At 42.7% G+C, this 27325-nt stretch overlaps 1 protein-coding gene across 4 annotated transcripts in view; it reads right to left on the reverse strand.

The window, feature by feature from the left end:
- The window catches only part of scarb1 (scavenger receptor class B, member 1), a 171041-nt gene that overhangs the window by 133130 nt on the left and 10586 nt on the right, over positions 1-27325 (reverse strand). For all 4 annotated transcript variants that reach the window (XM_078554622.1, XM_078554625.1, XM_078554624.1 and 1 more), the window contains exon 2: positions 22789-22949. In XM_078554622.1, the coding sequence (XP_078410748.1) occupies positions 22789-22949 (161 nt within the window). The remainder of the gene's footprint in view (positions 1-22788; positions 22950-27325) is intronic.

The following is a 27325-nucleotide window of genomic DNA, read 5'->3' on the forward strand; positions in this document are numbered from 1 at the left end:
GTTCCTCAGGTGGGGTTGGCCAGGCTGCAATGGCGCTGCAGGTTCAGGGTGGACTAATCAATGCTCCTCTCTCCTTTCAGGAGAAGACAGCCCATAACAATGCTGAGAGGTTGCGGACTGGCTGGGGGCCACACCACCTATTCATCCTCACTCGATATGAGCAGGAGGCCCTGGAGCTGCAGAGGTGCCATATGCCCGGGTCAGCCGGCCGCAGTGAGGTTGGGGTGTCACTGGGAGGTAAGAGTGCAGTGCACTGAGGTCAGACTGTCTGAAATAGCAACCATTCCACTGTTGTCTGTATCCTGATGTGAGCCTCGAACCTGGAATCCCCATTGATAATGGAAAGACGAGGGCCCCCTGATCCGGGTACCAGGCATGCAGAGTAGATTGGGGAAGGTGAGATTAAGAACTTTATTCATGTTGACCATGGCTCAGTTGTTAGCCTTGACACTTCGGTGCAGACTGAGGTAACACTGGGAGGTGTCATCTTTTGGAAAAGACATGAAATCAATTTGCCCACTGGAGATGAGTGTAAAAGAATGCATGGTACTATACTGAAGAGCAGGAGAACTCTCTTATACGTCCTCAGCTGATGTTAATACCAGGCAAGTCAGGTCCCAAAGTGAAACATGCGAACTTACAAACAAGGAGGAGGAGGCCATTCAGCCCCTTGAGCCTGCTCTGCTATTTAATAAGATCATGGCTGAACTGATAGTAACCTGAAATCTGCATCCCACCTACCGCCGATAACCTATCACCCCCCCTTGCTCACCAAGAATCTATCCACCTCTGCCTTAAAAATATTCAAGGATTCTGCTTCCACCACCTTTTCAGGAAGAATCCCAAAGACTCACGACCCCGAGTGAAAAAACTAGGCCTCATCTCAGTTTGAAATGGGCAACCCCTTATCTTTACAGTGACCCCCTAGTTCTAGATTCTCCCACAGGGGGAAACATCCTCTCCACATCCCCCCTGTCAACACCCCTCAGGATCTTATATGTTTCAATCAAGTCGCCTCTCACTCTTCTAAACTCCAGCAGATACAAACCTAACCTGTCCAGCCTTTTCTCATAAGGCAACCCGCCCATTCCTGGTATTAGCCTCATAAACCCTCTCCGAGCTGCTTCTAACGCATTTACATCCTTCCTTAAATAAGGTGAAACTCTGTCTTTCTCACGAGGGTTTCCAATCTCCATGTTTGAAACTCGCCTGGGCATCTCTCCCACACATCGTTCCCACTCGGACAGCTTTAACCAGGGTTCACCCCCAGGGTTTCAAGCTCACCTTCGGAGATTCTTTTCCCCTGGATCCATGCATTCACTCAAGCTTCCATGCACACTCTCAGATCTCCGGCTGTCTCAAGCAGAACACCACTGCTCCAAAGGCCTGCAGTAAGGAGTTACCAACCATTGGACGAGACGAGTTAAGGGTGAGGATTGACACGTGGAATTGTGATATAGCGGCGGTGAGCTGCTGATGATGAGCGTTCTGCCTTTTAAAGATGACAGCCGACGTGATGCAACAGCAGGGTGATGGTGGGCGGGCGAATGAGAGCCCACTTGCCATTGAAACAGTGTGTTTCGCGGGAGTGAATAACTAATGAGGCAGGTTCGGGATGATACAGCGTGAAAACCTGCCATTTTCATCGGCAGTTGGGGCTCCATTTTATGCGCCTGCTGCCACATTTAGTGCAATTCTTGGAAAATTCCACCCTGTGTGTGTGAAGGGAAAGTCTTTCCATGTGTACAGGGTAGAGTAGGTAAAAGATGTTAAAATTTTAAGAGACACAGGGGCTCATCAATCCTTAAATGTTGTGGGATAGTGATATTTGTTGTTCAGAGCGAGTAGTGCAGGAGGTGGTGATAATAAGTGGGGTTCATAGAGATGCTAAACCTATCCCCTTGTGGAAGATAAATTTAAGAGGAAATGGAAGACAGGTGAAGTTATTGTTGGGGTGGCAGAAAAATTGCCTATTGCAGGGGTTCAATTTATGCTGGGTAATGGTATAGCTGGGTCACAGGTGTGGGTGATGCCTGTGGTAGTTGAGCAGCCTGTGGAAGTGTTTTCAACAGAGATGTTACAGAAGGAGCATCTTGGATTGCTTCCAAATTGTGTGGTAACAAGATCACAGGTACACGGGTTGAAACGAGACAAACAAGAAGGGCAGGCAGTTCAAAGGCAAGAAGAAGGCGTAAAAATCCAATTCGCTGGCACCATGTTTGATAACATTGTTCAGGAAGAAAGACTACAGGATAATTCAGCTGAAGTGTTTAACTCAAGGAGGTTAGTAGAGTTACAGAAAAATGATTTGCAATTAAAAGTTATACCAGAACGCTTACTCAGAAATAGAAGCAAAACGTATACCAAAATGTTCTTGCCTTAGGGGAGATGTTTTAATGAGAAAAGAGGGGCCAGGTCATGTCTCAGCAAATGAAAGCTGGAGTGAAGTGCATCAGATTGTTATCCCATTAGGATATAGAAAAGTGATTCTGCGGATTGCTCATGAAATTCTGATGGGAGGACGTTTAGGAATTAGGAAGACAGGAAAAGGTAAAGGTTTTTTTTGGCCAGAATTGCATAGGGATATAGTCAAATTCTGTCGAACACCACACCTGTCAGGTAATAGGGAAACCACAAGCAGTGATTAAGCCAGCTACTTTAATCCCAATACCAGCATTTAAAAAACCTTTTACTAGGGTCATGACTTACTGTGTAGGACCCCTCCCTAAGACTGAAAGTGGAAATCGGTATTTACTGACAATAATGGATGTGTCTACCAGATTTCCTGAAGTGATACCTTTAGGAAATATTTACAACCAAGAAGTTTGTGGAGGAGTTAACTAAATTGTTTTTATGAGATATAGTTTACCTAAGGAAATACAATCAGATCAGGGTTCAAACTTCACAGCCTGTTTAAGTTATGAACAGTTTGGGGATAAAAGAGTTTAAGTCAACAGCTTATCATCCGGCGTCACAAGGAGCTTTGGAAAGATGGCATCAAACTTTAAAAACTATGATAAGAGCGTACTGTCAGGATTATCCACAGGATTGGGTTACGGGAATTTCATTCTTGTTATTTGCTATTAGAGATGCTCCTAATGCTTCGACTGGTTTTAGCCCCTTTGAACTAGTTTATGGTCATGAGGTAAGGGGACCACTGAAATTGATGGGTCAAAATTGAGAAACGATTCTCCCGGATTACATATCAAATTTCAGGGCGTGTGAGTTAGCTAGGGAACATTAAAGACATCACAGCAAGTAATGAAAGTGAAGGCAGATAAGAAAACTACAGCTTGCAGTTTTGTTTCTGGAGAGAGAGCATTAGTTCTGTTACCAGTATTAGGTGATTCATTAAATGCAAGGTTTAGTGGGCCTTACAGGATTGAAAAGAAATCAAGTGAAGTAACTTATTTAATAAATACTCCAGATAGAAAAAAAGCAGAGGGTGTGTCATGTAAAAATGTTTAAAAAGTACTTTTAACAGTGAAGAGGAACAAAAAGAGGCATTAGTGATGGTGGATGATGAGAAAGAGATCGAAGTGCAGGACTCTGAAATTGATTTTCCTCAAGTCAAATTAGATAATGAGGGATACTTGAAAATTTAAATGTAATAATGAGTTACCTTCCAAACAAGTGTCAAAGTGATTTGGAAAAGCTATTGCAGTCACACAAACCTATTTGTGGGGATAAGTTGGGAAAGACACATTTAGCTTTACATGATGTGTCTGTACAAGTTTCATCTTCAATAAGGTAACATCCTTATAGATTAAATCTGGCAAAGTTATCACAAGTACAAAAATAAATTGATTTCATGCTTCAAAATGATATTATTGAGTTTAGTTGCAGTAACTGGAGTTTGCCTGTTGTACTGGTACCGAAACCAGATGGAACACAAAGACTGTGTGGACTCTCGAAAGGTGAATGTGGTGACAAAAGCAGATTCCTATCCTATACCACGGTTGCATTGAAATTTATCACAAAGATTAGCTTGCTAAAAGGATATTGGCAGGTACCATTGTTGGAGAGAGCAAAGGAGACTTCGGCTTTTGTGACGTCAGGTGGACTGTATCAGTTTAACGTCATGCCATTTGGTATGCAGAATGCACCTATGACATTTCAAAGACTGAAGCAAACAAATTAATGCAGGTCTACGCAATTGAGCTGATCTCAGGCCCAATCACCTGACCAATGGAGGTCACAGTCTCCCTGGAGAGGCAGAGCCTCCTTTGGCATTGTACCTCAGACATATTGAGGTAGCTACATCGCTGCCTGTAAACCCTGGCAGCAGGATAGTGACATCTTCTGCAGCCCCTTTGCCCATCTGATGCCGTGGTCGGATCACTTTTCCTGCTGGCTTTTTGTACCTTAAAGGAATATAATTTTGTTGCAAACCATGTAAATGCTAGCTATTGCCCATCTACTGTCATACAGTTTTATGTAGTTCCCAAATCTATCTCAGCCAACTTCATGGTTTCCTTTACTTAGATTAAAGACCCTAACATATGAATTAGGAGCAGGAGTAGGCCACTCAGCCCTTTGAGCCTGCTCTGCCATTCAAAAAGATCCTGGCTGATCTGATTGTAACCTCAACCCCACATTCCTGCCTATTCCTGGTAACCTTTCACCCCCCCACCCACCACTGGCCACTGCCTTGTTAATCAAGAATCTATCCTGCTCTGCCTTAAAAATATTTAAAGGCTCTGCTCCCGGTGCCTTTTGAGGAACAGAGCTCCTAAGACTCATGGCCCTCAGAAAAAATTCTTTATCTCGGTCTTAAAGGAGCAACCCCTTATTTTTAAACAGTGACCCCCAGTCCGAGATTCTCCCTCAAGAGGAAACATCCTTTCCACATCCACCCTGTTTAGGCCCCTCAGGATCTTAAAGGTTTCAATCAAGTTGCCTCTTACTCTTCTGAACTCCAGGGGGTACAAGCCCAGCCTGTCCAACCTTTCCTCATAAAACAACCCACCCATTCCTGGTATTAGCCTAGTAAACCTTCTCTGAACTGCTTCCAATGCATTTACATCCTTCCTTAAATAAGACGACCAGTACTGTATGCAATATTCCAAATGTGGTCTCACCAATGCCCTGTACAACTGAAGTATAACCTCCCTACTTTTGTAATAAATTCCCCTCACAATGAATGATAACACTATTAACTTTCCTAATTACCTGCTGTACCTGCATACTAACCTTTTGTGATTCATGCACTAGGACACCCAGATCCCTCTGAATCTCAGAGCTCTGCAATCTCTCACCATTTAGATAATAAGCTTCTTTTTCATTCTTCCTGCCAAAATGGACAGTTTCACATTTGCCCACCTTATACTCCATTTGCCAGATCTTTGCCCACTCACTTAGCCTATTGGTGCTAGGGAAGGAAACAATTAACTCACAAGGAGCTTAATTGCTAATTATCAGTTAACAACCAAAGTACCCATTTAGTTGTATACAAGGGAAATCAGGTGAGGCAAGCTCTCTGTAGAGAGTTTTATGCACCAGAGATAAAACTCTATCCGAAGGTGGTGATCTCCAAACAACTATTGGAGCATAACAGTGGTAGCAGAGGATAGTTGCTGCTTGTAAGTAAAAAGATTGGAAACTAAGCTTTCTTTGGACAAAAGACTGTATTTGGAGTTAACTTTAAGAGCAGAGTGGTTTGAAGTCACTCAAAAATGGCTGAATCAAAATGTAGAGTGTTGGGGCATGATTACATGATTACCCACTGATATTTTGAGTGTCAACCATATGACCAATGAAAGGATGAAGTAACCATATGGACAAGGGTTATGTCCTCGCCAAAGAAAAAACAGGGAATGACCTTGGCACTTTCGAGGTGCTAAATCAAAGTAGAGATGAGTTAAAAGAAAAGGTATTATTACAGGAAGGGATAGAGAGTACAAATCCATTAGTAAATCACAGATGAAACTTGTTATAAAAAGGATAAAGCTAAAGGCTCTGTGTCTGAATGGATGTAGCATTTGAAACAAAATAGATTAACTGAGAGGGCGCAGAAATAAATAATGATGATTTGATAGCCATTATGAAGACATGGCTATAGGAGGACATTGATTGGGACCTGAATTTTGAAGGGTACAGGATATTTAGGAAGGACAGGAAGCAAGGGAAACTCTTTCGAGTTACCAACAGTCACAGATTGCAACTCTTTCGAGTACAATCACAGTTCTTGGTTTCCGGGAGTGGGACATGAACCCACAACCCTCTGATTCAAAGGCGAGGGTGCTATGGACTGAGCCACAGCTGACACCTCCAAGCAAGGGAAAGGTGCAGGGGTGGCCCGGTTAGTTAATGATGGTGTTAGCACAATAGAGAGGGATGACCTAAGTTCAGGAAACCAGGATGTGGAAATGGTTTGGGTTGAGATGAGGAATGGTAAAGGCAAGAAGTCACTTGTGGGAGTTGTGCACAGGCCCCCTAACAGTAACCACATGGTAGGGTTGAGCATAAAGGAAGAAATAATTGGAGCTTGTCAAAAAGGTATGGTGATAATCATGGGAGATTTTAATTTACATATAGACCAGAAAAGTCAAATGGGCAAAGATAGCCTAGATGAAGGGTACATTGAATGGTTTTGAGAGAGATTCTTAGAACAGCACGTTCTGGAGCCAACCAGAGAGCAGGCGATACTACACCTGGTATTGTGCAATGAGATGGGAGTAATTAATAATCTCATAGTGAAAGTGCCCCTAGGTAGCAGCAACCAAAATTATTGAATTTTGCATTCAGTTTGCGGGAGAGAGGAGTGGGTCTGAGACCAAGTTTTTAAACTTAAATAAGGGCAATTATGAGGGCATGAAAGCTGAGTTGGCTAAAGTGAATTGGCAAATTAGGTTAAGGGATAGGTCAATAGAGATGCAGTGGCTAATATTTAAGGGAATATTTCAGAATGCACAGAATAGATACATTCCAACGAGTAAGAAAAGTCCAAGGGACGGACACACCATCTGTGGTTAACTAGAAAGGTTAAAGATTGTACAATTATATGCTTTTTCTTTAAGTTTGATACTAAGACAGGTGGCAAGTCAGAAGATTGGACAGAATATAAGGAACAGCAAAGAATGACAGAGACTAAGCGGGGAAAAGTTAGTGAGGGAAATCTAGCCAGAAATATAAAAACAGGTAGTAACAGTCTTTTATAAAAACAAAAAGCTAAAAGCTACTGCGGATGCTGGAAATCCAAAACAAAAACAGAATTACCTGGAAAAACTCAGCAGGTCTGGCAGCATCGGCGGAGAAGAAACGTTAACAGTCTTTTATATTTTTTTTAAAAAGAGTTAATAAAGTGAGCGTTGATCCTATAGGAAGTGAGTCTGGGGAATTGATAATTGAAAGAAGAAATAGCAGATGAACTGAACAGGTATTTTGCATCAGTTTTCACTATAGAAGATACAAGTAACATCCCAAAAGCAGCTACAAACCAGGATATGGAAGTGGGGAAGGAAGTCAGGAAAATTACAGTCACCAGGGAAGTGGTACTGAGTAAACTGTTGGAGCTGTGGGCTGACAAGCCCGGGTCCTGATGGACTTCATCCTAGGATCTTAAAAGAAGTGGCCAGTGAGATAGTTGATGCATTGGTTTTAATTTTCCAAAACTCCCTAGATTCAGGGAAGGTCCCATTAGATTGGAAGATAGCGAATGTAACTCCATTATTCAAAAAGGGAGGGAGACAGAAAGCAGGAAACTACAGGCCAGTTAGCTCAACTGCTTCTAACATTTTCCCTATGATCTCTATTATTAAAGAAATTATAGCAGGGCTCTTGGATAAGCTCAAGATCATCAGACAGAGCCAACATGGTTTTGTGAAGGGAAATCATGTTTAACCAATTTATTGGAGTTCTTTTGGAGGAAGTAACATATGCTGTGGATTAAAGGGAACTGGTGGATGTACTGTATTTGGATTTCTAGAAGGTATTTGATAAAGTGCCACGTCAAAGGTTACTGCAGAAAATAAAAGCTCAGTATAAGGTGTAACATACTGGCATGGATAGAAGATTGGCTGGCTAACAGAAAGCAGAGAGTTGGTATAAATGGGTCTTTTTCAGGTTGGGAAGATGTGGTGGGTGGTGTGCCACAGGGATCAGTGCTGGGACCTCAACTGTTTACAATTTACATAAATGACTTGATGAAGAGATGGTTGCCAAATTTGCTGATGACAGATAGGTAGTAGAGTAAGTTGTGAAGATGACATAAGGAGGCTACAAAAAGAGAGGTTAAGTGAGTGGGCAAAGATCTGGCAAATGGAGTATAATGTGAGACAATGTGAAATTGTCCATTTTGACAGGAAAATAAAATAAGATTATCATCTAAATGGTGAGAAATGGCAGAGCTCTGAGATTCAGAGGGATCTGGGTGTCCTAGTGCATGAATCACAAAAGGTTAGTATGCAGGTACAGCAGGTAATTAGAAAAACTAATGGAATGTTATCATTTATTGTGAGGGGAATTGAATACAAAGGTAGGGAGGTTATGCTTCAATTGTACAGGGCACTAGTGAGACCACATTGATCTCTGTACAGTATAGGACACTTTATTTAAGGATGTAAATACATTGGAAGCAGTTCAGAGAAGGTTCACAAGACTACTAGCAGGAATGGGTGGGTTGTCTCGAGGAAAGGTTGGACAGGCCAGGCTTATATCTGCTGGAGTTTAGAAGAGTAAAAGTTGATACCTTTAAGATGCTGAGGGGACTTGACAGGGTGGATGTGGAGAGAATGTTTCCTCTTGTGGAAGAATCTAGAACTAGGGGTCACTGCTTAAAAATAAGGGATTGCTCCTTTAAGACAGAGGAGGTCATTTTTTTTTTGCCACTCGGAGGGTTGAGAGTCTTTGGAACACTCTTCCTGAAAAGGCAGTGGAAGCAGAGTCTTTGGGCAGGATCTCTGCTGACCCCCCTGCCCCACCCCAACCGGGATGTGTGGGAGCAGGTACGAGCTTCCTGATCAGTGCCCCTGGTCGGGGGTGCGCCACTTTATGTGGGTGGGGCCAATTAAGGTCCGCCCAGCTATGCACTCCCTGCGCGGGCGGGGGGAGAGATTCCGTGAGCCGGGAGTGGCTCTTTTGCACAGATCTCCCTGAGGCAAAGTGTTACCTCAGGGAGATCAGCTCAGGTTTGAAACATTAAATAAAGATGAGAAAAAAAATTACTGACATGTCCCCTCATGTGACACTGTCACACGAGCTGGGACATGTCAATTTCTTTTATTTATAGGTTTCATACAAATTTTAATACCCTCATGAAACCTCATCCTGCCCGTGGATGAGGTTTCATGTTTTCTCAGAAGCCTGCCTGGGCTCCCGGCCTGTCCAGGTTGCATGGGCAGGTCCATTGATTAGTTTAATTACATTAATGGCCTTAAGTGGCCGTTGACAGGTCAGCGGGTGCACAGCCGAATCGGCTCTGCGCCCGCTGACCTGAAAATGTGGGTGACATCGGGATACCCGCCCGACATCACCCCTCGTCATTTTACGTGTCAGTGAGTGGGCCCCGCCCCCAACTGGAAGATGCAGCCCTTTGAGTATTTTTAAATGAGAGAGAGTAAGGAAGGGGATGATAGGTTATCGGGGGTTAGGCAGGATGCAAACTTCAGGTCACTATCAGATCAACCTTGATCTTATTAAATGGCAGAGCAGTCTTGATCATATTTTGCTTTTGTACGGTAGCAAACAAGTGCAAAGTATTTTTGGAGTTGGAGCCGAGCATTTGAACGCAGATGAAGGTTTGGAAACATTATTAGATTTTGTGGATAAGATCTATGAAAAGGATGATTTATTAAGTGCCTATGAGGTGTGGTCAGATTGACAAAAATCAGCAAGTTGGAGGATAGTCCCACAGTTTACACAATGGAATTCAATGGACTATATGCAAGATTGCAGTCATTCCCCAATCAGTGCTGACATTTAAGCCACTAAGACTGTGCCAGAGTATGGGATATGGACAGGCTTCTAGTTCTAACAGGAGTTAAATTTAACACACAGTTGGAAAACATTCCTTTCCAGCAGCGGTCACAGCACAAATGAGCCATTCGGCAGTAAGACAGAAAATGGAGGATGTTAATGGATGGTGAGCTCATTTAGAAACAGGACACAGGCGTCAGTGAGAAAGGAGATTTGTAACTAGGAGACAATGAGGACAATAACATCTTGGACAATTATAGCAAGAGAAAAGAATTGGGGAATTGCAACAAAAGGATGAACCCCAGAAATGCCCAGGATGTGGTCAATCGGTGTTTTAGATGTGATTCAAAATACCATTATGCAATGAACTGTCCTAAATGATATAATAAGGTGTTTGAAATTAAACATGAGACACAAGATTCAGAAGATGGAGATATTGACCAAAGAGAGGGCACTGTGTTAGTTGCAAGAGGTTTCAGCCCAGTGATGAATGTCTTGGTTGCAGAGTCCTTCAACTGTGCAGTGCTAGACAGTGGATGCACGTATACAGTCTGTGGAATAGACTGGTTAAAATGCCACCTGGACTCCTTAAATGGCAAGGCCCAGAATTTGAGTTCCACCAGTCTTAGATTTGGAGATAATATCCTGAAATCTTTGAAAAGGGTAGCGATTCCCTGTAAGATAACTGGAGTCAATTGTTTCATCAGCACGGACATAGTATCTAGTGAAATACCATTACTGTTGAGCAGACCATTGGTGAAGAAAGCGCAAATGAATCTGGACATGGAAAATGACAAGGCCAATGTATTTGGAAAACCTGTGGATAGTAGGGGTTTTTAAACTTCCCCAGTATTAACTGAGATAGCCTTATTGTGAAAGGCTTAGAAGGTGGGGGAATTGTTAAAGTGCACCCAGGAGAGCTTTTTGAGCCAGCACATAGAAAGTTCTTCAAGAGAAGGGGCAATACTGGACCTAATCTTAGGGAATGAAGCTGGGTAAGTGGTAAAAGTGTCAGTGGGGGAGCATTTCGGGGACAGTGACCATAACTCTAAGATTTAAGGAAGTTATGGAAAAGGACAAAATGGACTGGAAATAAAGGTCATGAATTGAGGGAAAGCTGATTTCAATATGATAAGACAGGATCTGGCCAAAGTGGACTGGGAGCAGCTACTTGTAGGAAAGTCTACAAGACCAGTAGGGGCCATTCAAAAAGGAGATAGTGAGAGTTCAGGGCCAACATGTTCCTGTAAAAGGTGAAGAGATTGGACCAACAAGTCCAGGGAACCCTGGATGTCAAGGGGTATAGAGGATTGGATAAAGGAAAAAAAGAGGCTTATGGCAGATACAGAGGGCTGAAAACAGCAGATGCCCTAGAGGAGTTTAGAAAGTGTAGGGTGGGGTACTTTTATTTTTTTTTTAAATTAGGAGAATGAAGAGGGGGCATGAGAAAACACTGGCAGGAAAGATGAATGAAAATCCCAAGGCATTTTATAAATATATTCAGGGCAAGAGAATAACCAGGGAAAGAGTAGAGCCCATTAGGGACCAAAGTGGCTATCTGTACGTGGAGCCGGAGGACGTAGGTGAGGTTTTAAATTATTACTTTTCATCTGTGTTCACTATAAAGAAGGATGATGTAGGTGTAGAAATCAGGGAGGGGGACTGCGATATACTTGAACAAATTAGCATTGAAAGATAGGCGATATTAGCATTTTTAGCGGCTTAAAAGCGGATAAATCCCCAGGCCCAGATGAGATGTATCCCAGGCTGCTGTGTGAGGCAAGCAAGGAGATTGCAGGGGCTCTGACACTAATTTTCAAATCCTCTCTGGCCACAGGAGAGGTGCCAAAGGACTGGAGGACAGTGAATGTGGTACCATTATTCAAGAAAGGTAGTAGGGATAAACCAGGCAATTTCAGGCCAGTGAGTCTAACATCAGTGGTAAGGAAACTATTGGAAAAAAATTGAGGGACAGAGTTAATCTCCATTTGGGGAGGGATTAATCAGGGATAGTCAGCATGGCTTTGTCAGGGGGAGATCATGTCTAACAAATTTGATTGAATTTTTCGAGGAGGTGACTAGTTGTGTAGATGAGGGTAGTGCAGTTGATGTAGTCTACATGGATTTCAGAAAGGCTTTTGACAAGGTTCCGCATGGGAGAATGGTCAAGAATGTAAGAGCCCATGGGATCTAGGGCAATTTGGCAAATTGGATCCAAAATTGTCTTAGTGGCAGGAGGCAGAGGGTGATGGTCGAAGGTTGTTTTTGCGATTGGAAGCCTGTGACGAGTGGTGTATCGCAGTGATCGGTGCTGGGAACCTTGCTGTTTGTAGTGTACATTAATGATTTAGACGTGAATATAGGAGATATGATCAGTACGTTCGCAGATGACACTAAAATTGGCGGTGTAGTAAATAGCAAGGAGGATTGCAAGACTATATAGATGGGATGAGCAGTGGCAAATGGAATTTAATCCTGAGAGAAGTGAGGTTATTCATTTTGGGAGGACTAACACGGCAAGGGAACACACCATGAAGGTAGGACCCTAGGAAGTACAGAGGGACCTTGGTGTACATGTCCATAGATCCTGAAGGCAGCAGCACAGGTAGATAAGATGGTTAAGAAGGCACATGGGATACTTGCCTTTATTAGCCGAGGTATAGAATATAAGAGCAGGGAGGTTATGTTGGAACTGTATAAAACGCTAGTTAGGCCACAGCTGGAGTACTGTGTGCAGTTCTGGTCGCCACACTATAGGAAGGATGTGATTGCACTGGGAAGGGTGCAGAGGAGATTTACCAGGATGTTTCCTGGGCTGGAGCATTTCAACTATGAAGAAACATTGGATAGGCTAGGGTTGTTTTCCTTAGAGCAGAGAAGGCTGAGGTGGGGTACCTGATTGAGGTGTACAAAATTATGAGGGGCATAGATAGGGTAGACAGGAAGAAACTTTTCTCCTTGGTGGAGGGATCAATAACCAGGGGGCATAGATTTAAGGTAAGGGGCAGGAGGTTTAGAGGGGATGTGAGGAAACATTTTTTCACCCAGAGGGTGGTTGGAATCTGGAACACACTGCCTGAGAGGGTGGTAGAGGCAGGAACCCTCACAATATTTAAGTATTTAGATGAGCACTTGAAATGCCAAAGTACACAGGGCTATGGGCCAAGTGCTGGAAAATGGGAATAGAATAGATAGGTGCTTGATGGCCGGCATGGACACGATGGGCCGAAGGGCTTGTTTCTGTGCTGTAAAACTCTGACTCCAGGATTTACAATTTACACAATCTGGACACTACTGCATTCCTTTAATGAAACCTAACTTTTCTACTAAGGAGATTAAAGTGCAATTAGCATCAGGGGATAAGAATTTACAGGACAAAAAGCTAATTGTGTTAAAATTGCATCAGCAGTTTTCCCACCCTTCTTCCTAAAGATTAAGCTTTGCTAAGGAATGGAAAGTACACTATATCACATCTTTCACTTTTCTCCTCTGTAGGAAATGCAGAAGGACACCATTGCAGTCAATAAGTGGGTCGACCGTTAGTGAGGGATTTCAATGAAGTTGTGACGGTGGATTTAAAAGTGTGGGATGAAGAAAAGAACATTTTTATTTTACATTTTGTAGATTTGACAACAAGGTATAGCCAGTCGACAGTCACATACGGTAAAGAAAAAATAATTGTGGATCAGGTAATGGAGAAGTGGATTGGGACCGGATTGGGACCACAGGTAAAATTCCTCCCTGATAACATGGGGGGGGGTGGGGGGTGGAATTTGCCAACGACGAGTTCTGGGCTCTGTGTGAAAATCTGAATATAATAGTTATGAATACAGCAGCTGTAGCTCCTTCAGTAATGGAGCGTGTGAAAGGAATCACCTGGTTATAGATGAGATGCTTCGTAAAACATTGACAGACCGAGCTGTAAATTAACATCAGCTCTAGCATGGACTGTCCAGCCAAGAATTCAATGCACATGGTGAGGGCTATAGTCCATATCAGTTGGTTTTTGTTAGAAATCCAAAAATTCCTTCAGTCCTGAGTGATCATCCCACAGCTTGGGAGGGAATTACAATTAGCTTTACCTCATCTGTGCATTTAAACGCACTGCACATGGGTGGAACAGCATTTCTTAAAGCCAAAGTTTCAGGATTCAGCAAGCTTTAAGACACAATATACGTCCACTGGAAACTATTTTCAATGGGGGAGACATGGTATACTATAAAAGAGAAGGACTTAACAAGTGGAAAGGCCCGGGAAAGATTATTGGTAAAACAGTCATTTTACAACATGGGAACCAGACTCATCAAGGTTAGTTGCACAGATTATAAATTTGTGGGTTTGGAAAGTGTTGTAGGAAGCGACGAGGAACTGTGTACTTCTCATACCCGTGTGTTGCAGGATTGTGAGGACCAGGTAGCTGAGGTTGACAGGGTATCTGAATATGGAGACAGTGATTCAGACGAAGAAGATGAGGCGATTCCTCCCAGAGGACAACTGCTGAGAGCTGGCACTAAAGTTACATAACTTGACTGGCCCCTTCTGGCAATTATGAGGAGAGATTGGATAGACTGGGGTTATTTTCCCTGGAGCAGAGGAGATTGAGGGGGGACATGATTGAGGTGTATAAAATTGAGGGGCATAGATAGGGTAGACAGGAAGGAACTTTTCCCCTTGGTGGAGGGATCAATAACCAGGGGGCATAGATTTAAGGTAAGGGGCAGGATAAGGGGCAGGAGGTTTAGAGGGGATGTGAGGAAGAATTTTTTCACCCAGAGGGTGGTGGGAATCTGGAATTCACTACATGAAAGGATGTTAGAGGCAGATATCCTCCTTTAAGAAGTATTTGGATGTGCACTTGCGATGCCATGGCATACAAGGCTATGGGCCTAGTGCTGGAGAATGGATTAGAATAGTTAGGTACTTGTCTGACAAGGCGCAGACTCGATGGGTCAAAGGGCCTTTTTTCTGACTAATAGTGGGAAGTGACGATTGTAGGTAGAGCAGGGAAGGCCAGTAGAAAATTTTAAAACTACTCAAATGTACACAATAAAGGATAGGAAATTAGGCCTATGGATTGGGAACATGAAGTACAAAAATGGAAGGCACAGAAACGCAGTATCAGTTCAGAGAGTGGGTCTGGGGGTGAACATGCCTCTAGTCAACGTGACTCCAGGATGGTGTCCAGGGTGTCAGTGAACGGCTGCAGGGCAGGGTGTCAGTGAACGGCTGCAGGGCACCCTGAAGGGGGAGGGTGATAAGGCAGTGGTCATGGTACATGTTGGTACCAATGACATAGATAGAAAGAGGGATGAGGTCTTGCATCAAGAATTCAGGGAGTTAGGCAGTAGACTAAAAAGCAAGACCTCTTGGGTTGTAATCTCTGGATTACTCCCAGTGCCAAGTGCTAGCGAGCACAGAAATAGGAGAATAGCGCAGATGAATACGTGGCTTAAGAGTTGGTGCAGGAGGGAGGGTTTTAGATTCCTGGATCACTGGGACCGTTTCTGGGGAAGGTGGGACCTGTACAAGCGGGACAGTCTACATCTGAACCAGAGCGGGACTAACATCCTTGCGGGCGGGTTTGCGAGTGCTGTTTGGAAGAGTTTAAACTAATTCGGCAGGGGGAAGGGACACAATATTAGCAGAATAGGGAGACATCATAATACAGTAAAACAATCAAGTCAGAGGGAGTACAGCTGCATTAAGTTTCAAGGGAGTAAGGCAAGGCTGGATGGCCTCTACTTTAATGCCAGGAGTATTACAGGTACAACGGGTGAGTTAAGGGTGAGGATTAACATGCGGAATTGTGATATAGTAGCCATCACTGAGATGTGGTTGAGGGAGGGGCAGGATTGGCAGCTCAACATTCCGGGATATAGAATCTTCAGACGAGACAGGGGAGGGGGTAAAAGAGGAGGTGGTGCATTAATAGTTAAGGAGTCAGTTACTGCAGTAAGGAGAGATGATATTTTGGAAGGGGCATCGAATGAAGCTTTGTGGGTAGAGCTTAGGAATAAAAAAGGGGCAGCCACATTATTAGGTGTTTATTATAGATCCCCAGATAGTCAGCAGGAAATTGAGGAGCAAATATGTGTACAATTTGCAGAGGTGTGTAACAACTATAACAATAGGGTAATTATATTAGGTGATTTCAACTTTCCCAACATTAACTGGGATAGACATAGTGTTAAGGGCTTGGATGGAGTGGATTTCTTGAAATGTGTCCAGGAGAACTTTTTAGGTCAATGTGTAGAGGGTCCAACAAGGGACGGTGCAGTGCTGGACCTAATTCTGGGGAATGAAGCCGGACAGGTGGCTGAGGTGGTGGTGGGCGAGGATTTTAGCGATAGCGACCACAACATGGTACAGTTTAAACTTGGAGTTCTGTTGAAGGGTCATGTGGACCCGAAACGTTGACTCTTTTCTTCTCCACCGATGCTGCCAGACCTGCTGAGTTTTTACAGGTAATTCTGTTTTTGTTATGGTACAGTTTAAACATGTTATGGACAAAGAAATAGACAAGTTGCAAAAAAATGTTTTGGATTGGGGGACAGCGGATTTTAGTAAAATAAGGCAGGATCTGGCCAAGGGAGACTGGGAACAGTTACTTGTGGGGAAATCTACAGAGGAACAGTGGGGGGGTGTTCAAAAAGGAAATGGGGAGGGTACAGGCTCAACATGTTCCCTCTAGGGTGTTAGGAAGGAGTAACAAGCCCAGAGAACCATGGATGACCAGAGATATTCAGGATACGATGAGAAGGAAGACAGAGGCTTTTAGCAGGTACAAGGGAAGCAAATCAGCAGAGGCATTAGTGGAGTACAGAAAGTGCAGGGTGGAGCTTAAGAAAACAATTAGGAGAGCAAAGAGGGGATATGAGAAAGCTCTGGCTGCTAAAAGTAGGGAAAATCCCAAAATATTCTATAAGTGTATCAGTGGGAAGAGGATAACCAGAGAAAGAGTAGGGTCCATTAGGGACCAAGGGGGCAATCTATGGGTGGAGCCAGAGGACATCACTAGAGTGTTGAACAAATACTTCACATCCGTCTTCACCCAAGAGAATGAGGATGAAGGTATCGAACTCGGGGAGAGAGACTGCGAGGTTCTTAAGCAAATTGATATAGGGTGTGACAAGGTATTGGAGGTGTTGGCAGGCTTAAAAGTGGACAAATCTCCAGGTCCAGATGATTTGTGTCCCAGACTGCTGAGGGAGGCAAGGGAGGAGATCACAGGGGCTCTGACCCAAATTTTTAATTCCTCTCTGACCACGGGGGAGGTGCCAGAGGACTGGAGAACAGCTAATGTGGTTCTGCTATTTAAGAAGGGTTGTGGAGATAAGCCAGGGAAGTCTCACGTCAGTGTTAGGGAAGCTATTGGAGAACATCCTGAAAGGAGAGTATCTATCTCCACTTGGAGAGGCAAGGTTTGATCAGGGATAGTCAGCATGGCTTTGTCAGAGGGAGGTCATACCTAACAAATTTGATTGAATTTTTTGAGGAGATGACCAGGTGTGTAGATGAGGGTAGTGCAGTTTAAGTAGTTTATATGGATTTCAGCAAAGCCTTTGACGAAGTCCCACATGGGAGACTTATAAAGAAGGCAAATGCACATGGGATACAGGGTAATTTGATAAGGTGGATTCAAAATTGGCTTAGTTGTAGGAGACAGAGGGTGATGACAGAAGACTGCTTTAGTGACTGGAAGACTGTGTCCAGTGGCGTACCACAGGGATCTGTACTGGGTCCCCTATTATTCGTCATCGATATAAACGACATAGATGACTATGTGGGGGGTAGGTTTAGTAAGTTTGCGGATGACACAAAGATTAGCTGAGTGGTTAACAGTGAGGTTGAGTGTCTTGGGCTATGGGAAGATAATAGATGGGATGGTCAAATGGGCAGATGGAATTTAACCCTGAAAAGTGTGAGGTGATCCACTTTGGAAGGAGTAATTTGACAAGGAAGTATTCAATGAACGGCATGACACTAGGAAGTTCTGAGGAACAAAGGGATCTTGGCGTGTGTGTCCATAGATCTCTGAAGGCAGAGGGGCATGTTAGTGGGGTGGTGAAAAAGGCATATGGGACACTTGCCTTTATCAGTGGAGGCATAGATTACAAAAGTAGGGAGGTCATGTTGGAGTTGTATAGAACCTTGGTGAGGCCACAGCTGGAGTACTGTGTGCAGTTCTGGTCGCCACATTATAGGAAGGGTGTGATTGCACTGGAGGGGGTGCAGAGGAGATTCACCAGGATGAGGTTGGATAGACTTGGGTTGTTTTCGTTGGAGCAGAGAAGACTGAGAGGCCACCTGATCGAGGTGTACAAGATTATGAGGGGCATGGACAGGGTGGATAAGGAGCAGCTGTTCTCCCTAGATGAAGGGTCAGCCACAAGGGGGCATAAGTTCAAGATGAGGGGCAGGAGGTTTAGGGAGGATGTGAGGAAAAACTTTTTTACCCAGCAGTGTAGAATGCACTGCCTGGGAGGGTGGTGGAGGCGGGTTGCCTCTCACATCCTTTAAAAAGTACCTGGATAAGCACCTGGCACATCATAACATTCAAGGCTATGGGCCAAGTTCTGGTAAATGGGATTAGGTAGGTATGTCAGGTGTTTCTCACGTGTCAGTGCAGACTTGATGGGCCGAAGGGCCTCTTCTGCACTGTGAGATTCTGTAATTCTGTGATGCCAAACAACAAGAACTACATAGCTGGAAAGAATTTGGAATATATAGAGGTGCCAGAGAGGGGACAACCAGCTCTGTCTCACAGATGGATATGCACTGAAAAGGTGCTTCCTGATGGGACTTATAAAGCTAAAGCCAGGCTAGGGGCACAAGGGTTTGAAGAAAAACTGGGTGACAGGGATATAAGAGCAGATTCACCTACGGCAGGAAAAGTTATGCTGAAGATCTTTTTGGCTCTAATAGCTACAAATGCTTGGGACTGTTTTTCCATTGATATTAAAAGCTGCCTTTTTGCAGGGGCAGCAACTTCAAAAGGGAAATTTTTCTCCATCTATTGAAAGGCACCAAACACAGAAGGGACTCTCTGGAAGCTAAATAAATGCGTATACAGTTTAAATGAGGTCCCCAGAGTTTGGTATTTCTCAGTGAGGTCAGTTTTGTTGAAGTTGGGCTGTCTTCAATTGGAAGCAGAACCGGCAATGTTTTATTGGCAAAATGAAGGGAAACTTGCAGGCATCTTTATGATGCATGTAGATGATTTTTTTTTTGTGGGGTGGTAGTAGCCAATTTGAAACTGTTGTCATTAATGGGCTCAGAACGGAATTCAAAATTGGAAGTCAGGCCTCTGGTGCGTTTCAGTACATTGGATTGGAAATCAGGCAGAGCAGATCACACGTCCTTTTACATCAGCAATCTGGTTTAGAGAATGTCAATCCCATTGCAATTAGTCATGGTAGGGCCTCACAAAAAGATACAGCGGCTCCTGAAATGGAAAAAGAGGAACTCTGGAGTCTAATTGGGCAACTCAATTGGCTGTGCAAACAAACCAGGCCGGAAGTCAGTTTAGGCATTTAGGGATTGGGTGCTGAAATTAATGATCCCAAGGGTGAAAAAATCATTCGAGCAAACAAAACTTTGATAAAATTAAAAATAGAGCATTGTGTTTTGAAATTCCCATCTTTGGGTGAAGTTAGAGAAATGAAACTGTTGAAAAAAAAATGAAACCGTTAAGTGACGCGTGTTATGCAAATTTGTGATGGATTGAGTGCAGGAGGATTTATAATATTTCTTATGGAGGGGGAAAAAGGCAAATGTTACCCTTTAGCGTGGGAATCTTAAAAGATACAAAGAGTTGTAAAAAGTATGTTGGCAGCGGAGACTCTTGCCCTTGTTGAGGTGATAAATATAGCAGTCTTTATATCAAAGATACTGGCAGAAATGTTAAATGGAAAAGGGTGTTTGGGAATGGTACCTATCGAATGTCTTTTAGATAATAAGTCACCTGGGGGAAAATGTTCACTATGAAGTGCATTAACAAAGAGATTGCAAATTGACATTGTAAGCTTCAAGCAGATGCTAGAGAATAAAGAGAGTGCCAAGATCAAATGGATTGATAGCAGCTACCAATTGTCTGTTTCACAAGAGGAGCAAGCTCCAAAGGACAAAAAGGAAATCAATTGAACTACTTAACAACCTAAGTATCCATTTGGATGTACAAAAGGGAAAACAGGTAAGGCCAGCTCTCTCGAGTTTTATGCACCAGAATTAAAACTATCTGAAGGACTCAGTCTTGGTCTCTCTCTATTGCCAAACAGCAGTTGGAGCTTAACATCTATGTCCCTTTGTAGCCTCCTTATGTCCTCTTCACAATTTCCATTCCTACCTAAGTTTGTGGCATCAGCAAATTTCACAACCATTCCTTCAGTCCCTTCATCCAAATCATTTATATAAATTGTAAAAAGAAAATTGAGGCCCCAATTTTCCCTGGGGCACACCACTGGTCACATCCTGCCAACCAGAAAATGACCCATTTATGCCAACTCTGCTTCCTGTTACATGGGCCAATCTCCTGTCCGTGCCAATACATTACTCCCTACACCATGAGCTTTCATTTTCTGCGATAACCTTTGTTGTGGCACTTTTATCAAACACCTGGATTTTCAGATTGAACTACATAACTTTCAAACTTCATGAAAATTCTATCATTATTGCTCAGTCTTCTCTAAAGGCTCCTTTATAACTAGATTATTAATTATCCCTTTCTCAATATGAGGTCTAAGGTAACCTGTTCTCTAGTTTTGTGGGAGGTGGTGGCATAGTGGCATTGTCACTGGACTAGTAACCCAGAGACCCAGGGTAATGCTCTGAGGACCCAGGCAGATGGTGGAATTTGAATTCAATAAAAATCTGATGATGACCATGAAACCATTGTCATAAAAACCCATCTGGTTCACTAATGTCCTTTAGGAAAGGAAATCTGCTGTCCTTACCTGGCCAATGTGGTTGACTCAAATGCCCTCTGAACAGGGCAATTAGGGATGGGATGGGCAATAAATGCTGGCCTAGCCAGTGACATACCTATATCCCACGGATGAATATTATTATTTTTTTTATAAAAGTTGGTCCCTCAATGTAACTGTTCTAGAATACCATCTCCCATCATTCCAGGAATTCGTCCTCCTCCACATCAGTGCTCATTAGGTTTACCCAGTCTATGTAGATTAAAGTCCCCCATGATTACCGTATTACCTTTATTCCATGCACTAATTTTATGATTTGTATTGTTCCCAACATTACTAGTACTATTTGGTGGCCTATAAACACCTACCAAAGGTTACTGCCTCTTGTTGTTTATGAGCTCCACCCAAACATTCTACATTTTGATCCTCTCTCTAATGTACTGAATCCATCCTTTAACAGTGCAACCCCACCTCCTTTTCCTTTTTGCCTATCCTTCCTAAATGCCGAATACCCTTGAACTTTCAGTTTCCAGTCTTGGTCACCTTGCAGCCATGTCTCCGTAATGGCAATTAGCTTATACCTGTTCACTTCTGTTTGTCAACAATTCCTCTATCTTTACGTTCTTGTGTAGCAGATTAGTGAACCAAATGGGTTTTATTGACAATTGATGATAGTCTTATGGCACTATTACTGAGGCTAATTTTTAGATTTTTATTAGTTATGAATTAGGAGTAACCCATTTGGCCCCTCGAGCTTGTCCCACCATTCAATAAGGTCATGGTTGATCTGATTGTAACCTCAACCCCACATTCCTACCTATTCCTGATAACCTGTCACCCCCCTTGCTCACCAAGAATCTATCTACCTCTACCTTAAAGATATTCAAAGATGCTGTTTCCACCTGTCTATATCCCTTTGTAACCTCCTTACATCCTCTTCACAAATTACTTTCCTACCGATCTTTGTCTCATCGGCAAATTTAGCAACCATTGTCCCTTCATCCAAGTCATTTATATAAATTGTAAAAGATTGAGACCCCAGCACTGATCTCTATGGCACATCATTTGTTACATCCTGCCAACCTGAAAAAGACCCATTTATGCCTAATGTTTCCTGTTAGCCAGTCAATCTTCTATCCATGCCAATATGTTACCCCCCTATTTATTTTATTTTCCACAATAACCTTTGTGGCACCTTATCAAATGCCTTCTGGAAATCTAAATACTGTACATCCACTGGTTCCCCTTTATCCACATCACAGCACATGTTGCCTTGAAAGAACTCCAATAAGTTGGTTAAACATTATTTCCCTCTCTCAAAACCATGTTGACTCGGCCTGATTACCTTGAATGTTTCTAAGTGTCCTGCTATAACAACTTTAACAATAGCTTCTAACATTTTCCCAATGACAGATGTTAAGCTAACTGGCCTGTAATTTGTTAATTAAGTTAGTTAATTGAATTTAAGTTCTACCAGCTGCTGTGGTGGAATTTGATCCTATGTCCCCAGGGCATTAGCCTGGATCCGCTGCATTATTAGTCCAGTGATGTTACCACCATGCCACTGTCTACCCATTTAGTCATGTGTTTAGTATACGATCTGTCTGAACTGAGTAACAAGTACAGATCATGGTTGAATCCATCCACAATGACTTCCTACCTTCAGGACTGCTAACCTCTTATGGAACATTCTCTTTATTTTTATCCTATCCAATATCACTACTTGTCACACCTTTATTCCTACATTAGCAACTCCTTTCTCTAGTGAAAGAAGATCAATGCACCTTGTTATGGTGCAAAAGCTGCTGTAGTGTGAATCAATCTTTTCATACAAAGTATCAAATACAAATCTACAGAAAATTTCACAAATGTGAAATACAAAAGACTCCAAATCAAATGGTTGGGTTTGCCATTTGGGAATTGAAGCCAGAATACAACTTGAGGCACGCACCTGTAAACATAAGGCCCTCGCTCCTCCAGAACTGGTTTCTCACCATACAGAATTTCCTGTGGATTTTTGACCTCGAACAAGTAGAGTGACATGTACAATGGTACAGGAATATCTCGCCACATGGTGTAAGCCAGGCCACTATCAGGATCAATCTGAACTTTCTGTACACAATAAGGATATAAAAATTTGGTTCACATAAATGGAAAACTAGTCAAATTAAATTACAAAAGTTAGCATCTTCTCAAAAGGCCTCAAATCAAAGTTAATTTTCCAATAATTATCGACCATATCAATGTATCTATGTTAAGAACATAGGAACAGGAGTAGGCCATTGAGCCTGCCCTGCCATTCAATATGATGGCTGATCAATCACTTCAATGCCTCCTCTACCCCTCTCACTATCCCCAAATCCCTTTGACAGATTTCTAAATACCAATGTCAATCTCGGTTTTAAACATACTCAGTGACTGAGCTTCCACAGTCCTCTGGGGTAGCGAATTCCAAAGCTTCACAACCCTCTGAGTAAAAAAAATTCTCATTTTGGTCCTAAGTGGTTCCTCCCTTATTTTGAAATTGTGTCCCCTGGTTCTAGACTCCCCAACCAGGGGGAAACATCTCACCTGCATCTACCCTGTCTAGTCCTTTCAATGAGATCTCCTCTCATTCTTCAAAATTATTAGAAATCAGGCTCAGTTTCCCCAATCTCTCGAGACATCCCTGGAACAAGTCTGGTGAACCTTCATTACACTCCCTCTATGTCAATAATATCCTTTGAGGTATCCAGGTGTGGTCTAACCAGCTTCTATACAATTGAAGCAAGACTTCACTACTCCTGTGCTCAAATCCTCTTGCGATAAAGGCTAACATTCCATTAGCTTCCTCATTGCCTGTTACACCTGCATGTTAGCTTATTGGTGACTTATTAACAAGGACACCCAAGTCCCTTTGTACATCTACACTTTCTAATCTTTTACCATTTAGGAAATACTCAGCACATCTGTTCCTTCTGCCAAAGTGGATAACCTCACATTTTTCACATCCCTTCGATCTGCCATGTTCTTGCCCACTCTAAGTCTGTCCAAATCCTCTTGTAGCTGCTTTACATCTTCCTCACAACACACATTCCCATCTAGCTTTGTATCATCTGCAAACTTGGGAATATTGCATTTGGTCCCCACATTCAAATCATTGATATATATTGTGAACAGCTGGAGCCCAAGTACTAATCCCTGTGGTACCCTTCTAGTCACAGCCTGCCAAAGTGAGAATGACACATATATGCCTATTGTTTTCTGCCTGTTAGCCAATCCTTAATCCATGCCAGTATACTACCTCCTATCCCATGTACTTTTATTTTGCTAAACAACCTCCTGTGCAGAACTTTATCAAAAGCCTTCTGAAAATCCAAGTATACTACATCCACTGACTCCCCTTTGTCAATTCTGTTAGTGACATCTTCAAAAAAACACTCAAAGGTTTGTCAAACATTATTTTCTATTCATAAATCCATATTGCTTCTGGCCAATCAGATCATTATCCAAGTGCCCACTTATCACATCCTTAAAAATAGATTCTAGCATTTTCCCTGCTAATGGAAGGCTAATAGGTCTGCAGTTTCCTGTTTTCTCTCTCCCTCCCTTCTTAAATAGTGGGGTGATATTTGCTACTTTCTGGTCTGCAGAAACCATTCCAGAATCTGTAGAATTTTGGAAGATGATCACTAATGCATCCACTATCTCCATAGCAACCTCTTTCAACACATGGAATATCAGGTCCCGGGGACTTATCAACCTTCAATCCCAATAATTTCTCCAATACAACCTTCTTACTTATACTAATTTCCTTCAACTCCTCATTCTCCCTAGTCCCTTGGATAATTCTGGGAAATTTCCTGTCTCTTCCTCAGTGAAACAGACACAAAGTAATCATTTAGCTTCTGTGTCATTTCTCTGTTCTCCATTAATGAATCCTCCTGACTCTGCCTGTAATGGATCCACATTTGTCTTAGCCAAATGCTTCCTTTTTACATACATATAGAAGCTTTTACAGTCTGTATTTTTTGCTAGTTTACATTCAGTCTATTCTCCCTTTATCAGCTTCTTGGTCCTCTTTTGCTGTATTCTAAAATTCTAAATATTCTAAAACCCTCCCAATTGTCAGGTTTACTTCCATTTCTGGCAACTTTTATAGGCCTTTTCTTCAAATCTTATACAATCCTTAACTAACTTTGTTAGCCATGGTTGACTCACTTTTCTTTTTGGGTTTTTGTGTCTTAAAAGATTGTATAATTGCTGTAAATTATGCCATAATTCTTTAAAGACTATCCATTGCCTATGACCATCAGACCTTTTAACATATTTTCCAATCCACCTCAGCCAATTTTCCCCTCCATTTCCTTTTTTAAATTTAACACCGTGGCTTCAGATTGAACTACCTCACTTTCAAATACAATGCAAAATTCTATCAACCCTAAAGGCTCTTCTACAAGATTGTTAATTAGCCCTTTTTGTTACATAATACTAGATGTAAAATAGCCTGCTGTCTAGTTGGTTTCTCAAAATATGCTCTAGAAAACCATCCCTAACGCTCCAGAAACTCGTCTTCCCCAGTATTAGTGTTCATTAGGTTTACCCAGTCTATATGCAGATTGAATGATGACTGTGTTACCCATACTACATGCTTCTCTAATCTCCTGATTAATACCAGGCCCCACATTACCACTAAGATAAAAACAAAATACTGCAGATGCTGGAAATCTGAAACAAAAGCAGAAAATGCTGGAAAAACTCAGCAGGTCTGACAGCATCTGTGGAGAGAGACAAGAGTTAGTGTTTCGAGTCTGTACGACCCTTATTCAGAAGGGTCACATTACCACCACTTTTGGTCTTAACAACTGCTACCAATGTTTGCTGCCCCTTGCTGTTTCTTAGCCCCGCCCAAACAGATTCCACATTTTGATCTTCCGATCCAAGATCCTGCCTTACTGATCCCATCCCTTATCATCAGCGTAACTCCACCTCCTTTTCTTTTTTGCCTGTGCTTCCTAAACGTTGAATATTCAGTTCAGTCTTGGTCACTGTTGTAGGTTGAATAACCAGAAAACCCCAACTGAATTATCCTAACATTTCTCATCCAGGCCATGTCGACATTTACATTCCACACAAGCAGCTGGTCCTCATCATATTTACCAGCCCTGCTTCCATATCCTTTTATAATCCTTTTTGCTTAACCTACTTATTCAATCCAACTTTGAATGTTATCAACAGCTGTTTTTTTTTTCTAAATTGAAATTCTTCCATTGGATGTGAATGTTGTTGGCGAGGCCAGCATTAGTTGCTTATCCCCAGTTGCACTGACGATGGTGGTGAGCTGCCACCTTGCACTGAACATGTGCAGAGTGCAAAAACTGGATCCTTTGCACCGTCTCTCGTGGAGCTACAGAAGTTGAAGCCCCACCTGGTGGGCTACGGTGTGCCTCCAGCCACTTCTGCTGTGGCTCCCAGTGCTCCAGGTTCAGGAAATTCTCAATGCTCTCAAAGGGTGACAGCAGTATGGGATTACACATTCAAGCCAATAGCCAAGTGGACAGTATGCTACACAAGGCAAAAACTCTGATTCTAAGTTTATTCTCAGATCCCTCATTCCTTGCAGACTCCCTATCCACATCCTGCTGTCTGTCTAAACTAGCTACATCCATCCCTTGGTCAAATACGCTATGGCTGTTGACACACTGGCCTCACACATGCACAAACTACTCACATCGAAAGAACACTGACATGTGCTGAAATTGATCTTAGGCCCTCAGTACCAGGTGTATGACAACACCCTTCATGTCACAAAGCTTGAAACTCTACACACAAGGAGTTAATATTTGTACCAAATTTGGAAAATCCATTCTGCTACCTACCCAATTCCAGAACTGGTTACCCCCACCACACCCACAGCAATCAAGGCAACTTATGGGGTTGAATTTAATTGAACCCCTAAGATGCAGGATGGAAAGGTATGGATGTAGCCCTAAAAATTACAAACATACGTATGTATTAGGAGTAGGTCACTCAACCCTTCAAGCCTGCTCAGCCATTCAGTAAGATCATGGCTGATCCAATTGCAACCTCAACCCTACATTCCCACCTACTCCCGATAACCTGTCACCCTCTTGCTTATCTAGAATCTATCTACCTCAGCCTTAAGAAATTTTCAAAGACAGCTTTCACCGCCTTTTGAGAGAGTTCCAAATACTCATCCCTCAGAAAAAACTTCTGTCCTAAATGGATGACCCCTTCTTTTTAAAACAGTGGTCCCTGGTATTATATTCTCCCAAGAGGAAACATTCTCTTCACATTAACTATGTAAAGTCCCCGCAGGATCTTCCGTTTCAATCAAGCTGCCTCTTACTCTTCTAAACTCCAGCAGATACAAGTCTGGTCTTTCCTCATAAGGCAACCTGCCCATTCCAAGTATTAGTCTAGTAAAGCTTCCCTGAACTGCTTCCAATGCTTTAACATCTCTCCTTTAAATGAGACTAGTACTGTAC

The sequence above is a fragment of the Cetorhinus maximus genome, chromosome 12 (genome assembly GCF_964194155.1).
Source record: "Cetorhinus maximus chromosome 12, sCetMax3.hap1.1, whole genome shotgun sequence".
NCBI classification, from domain to species: domain Eukaryota; kingdom Metazoa; phylum Chordata; class Chondrichthyes; order Lamniformes; family Cetorhinidae; genus Cetorhinus; species Cetorhinus maximus.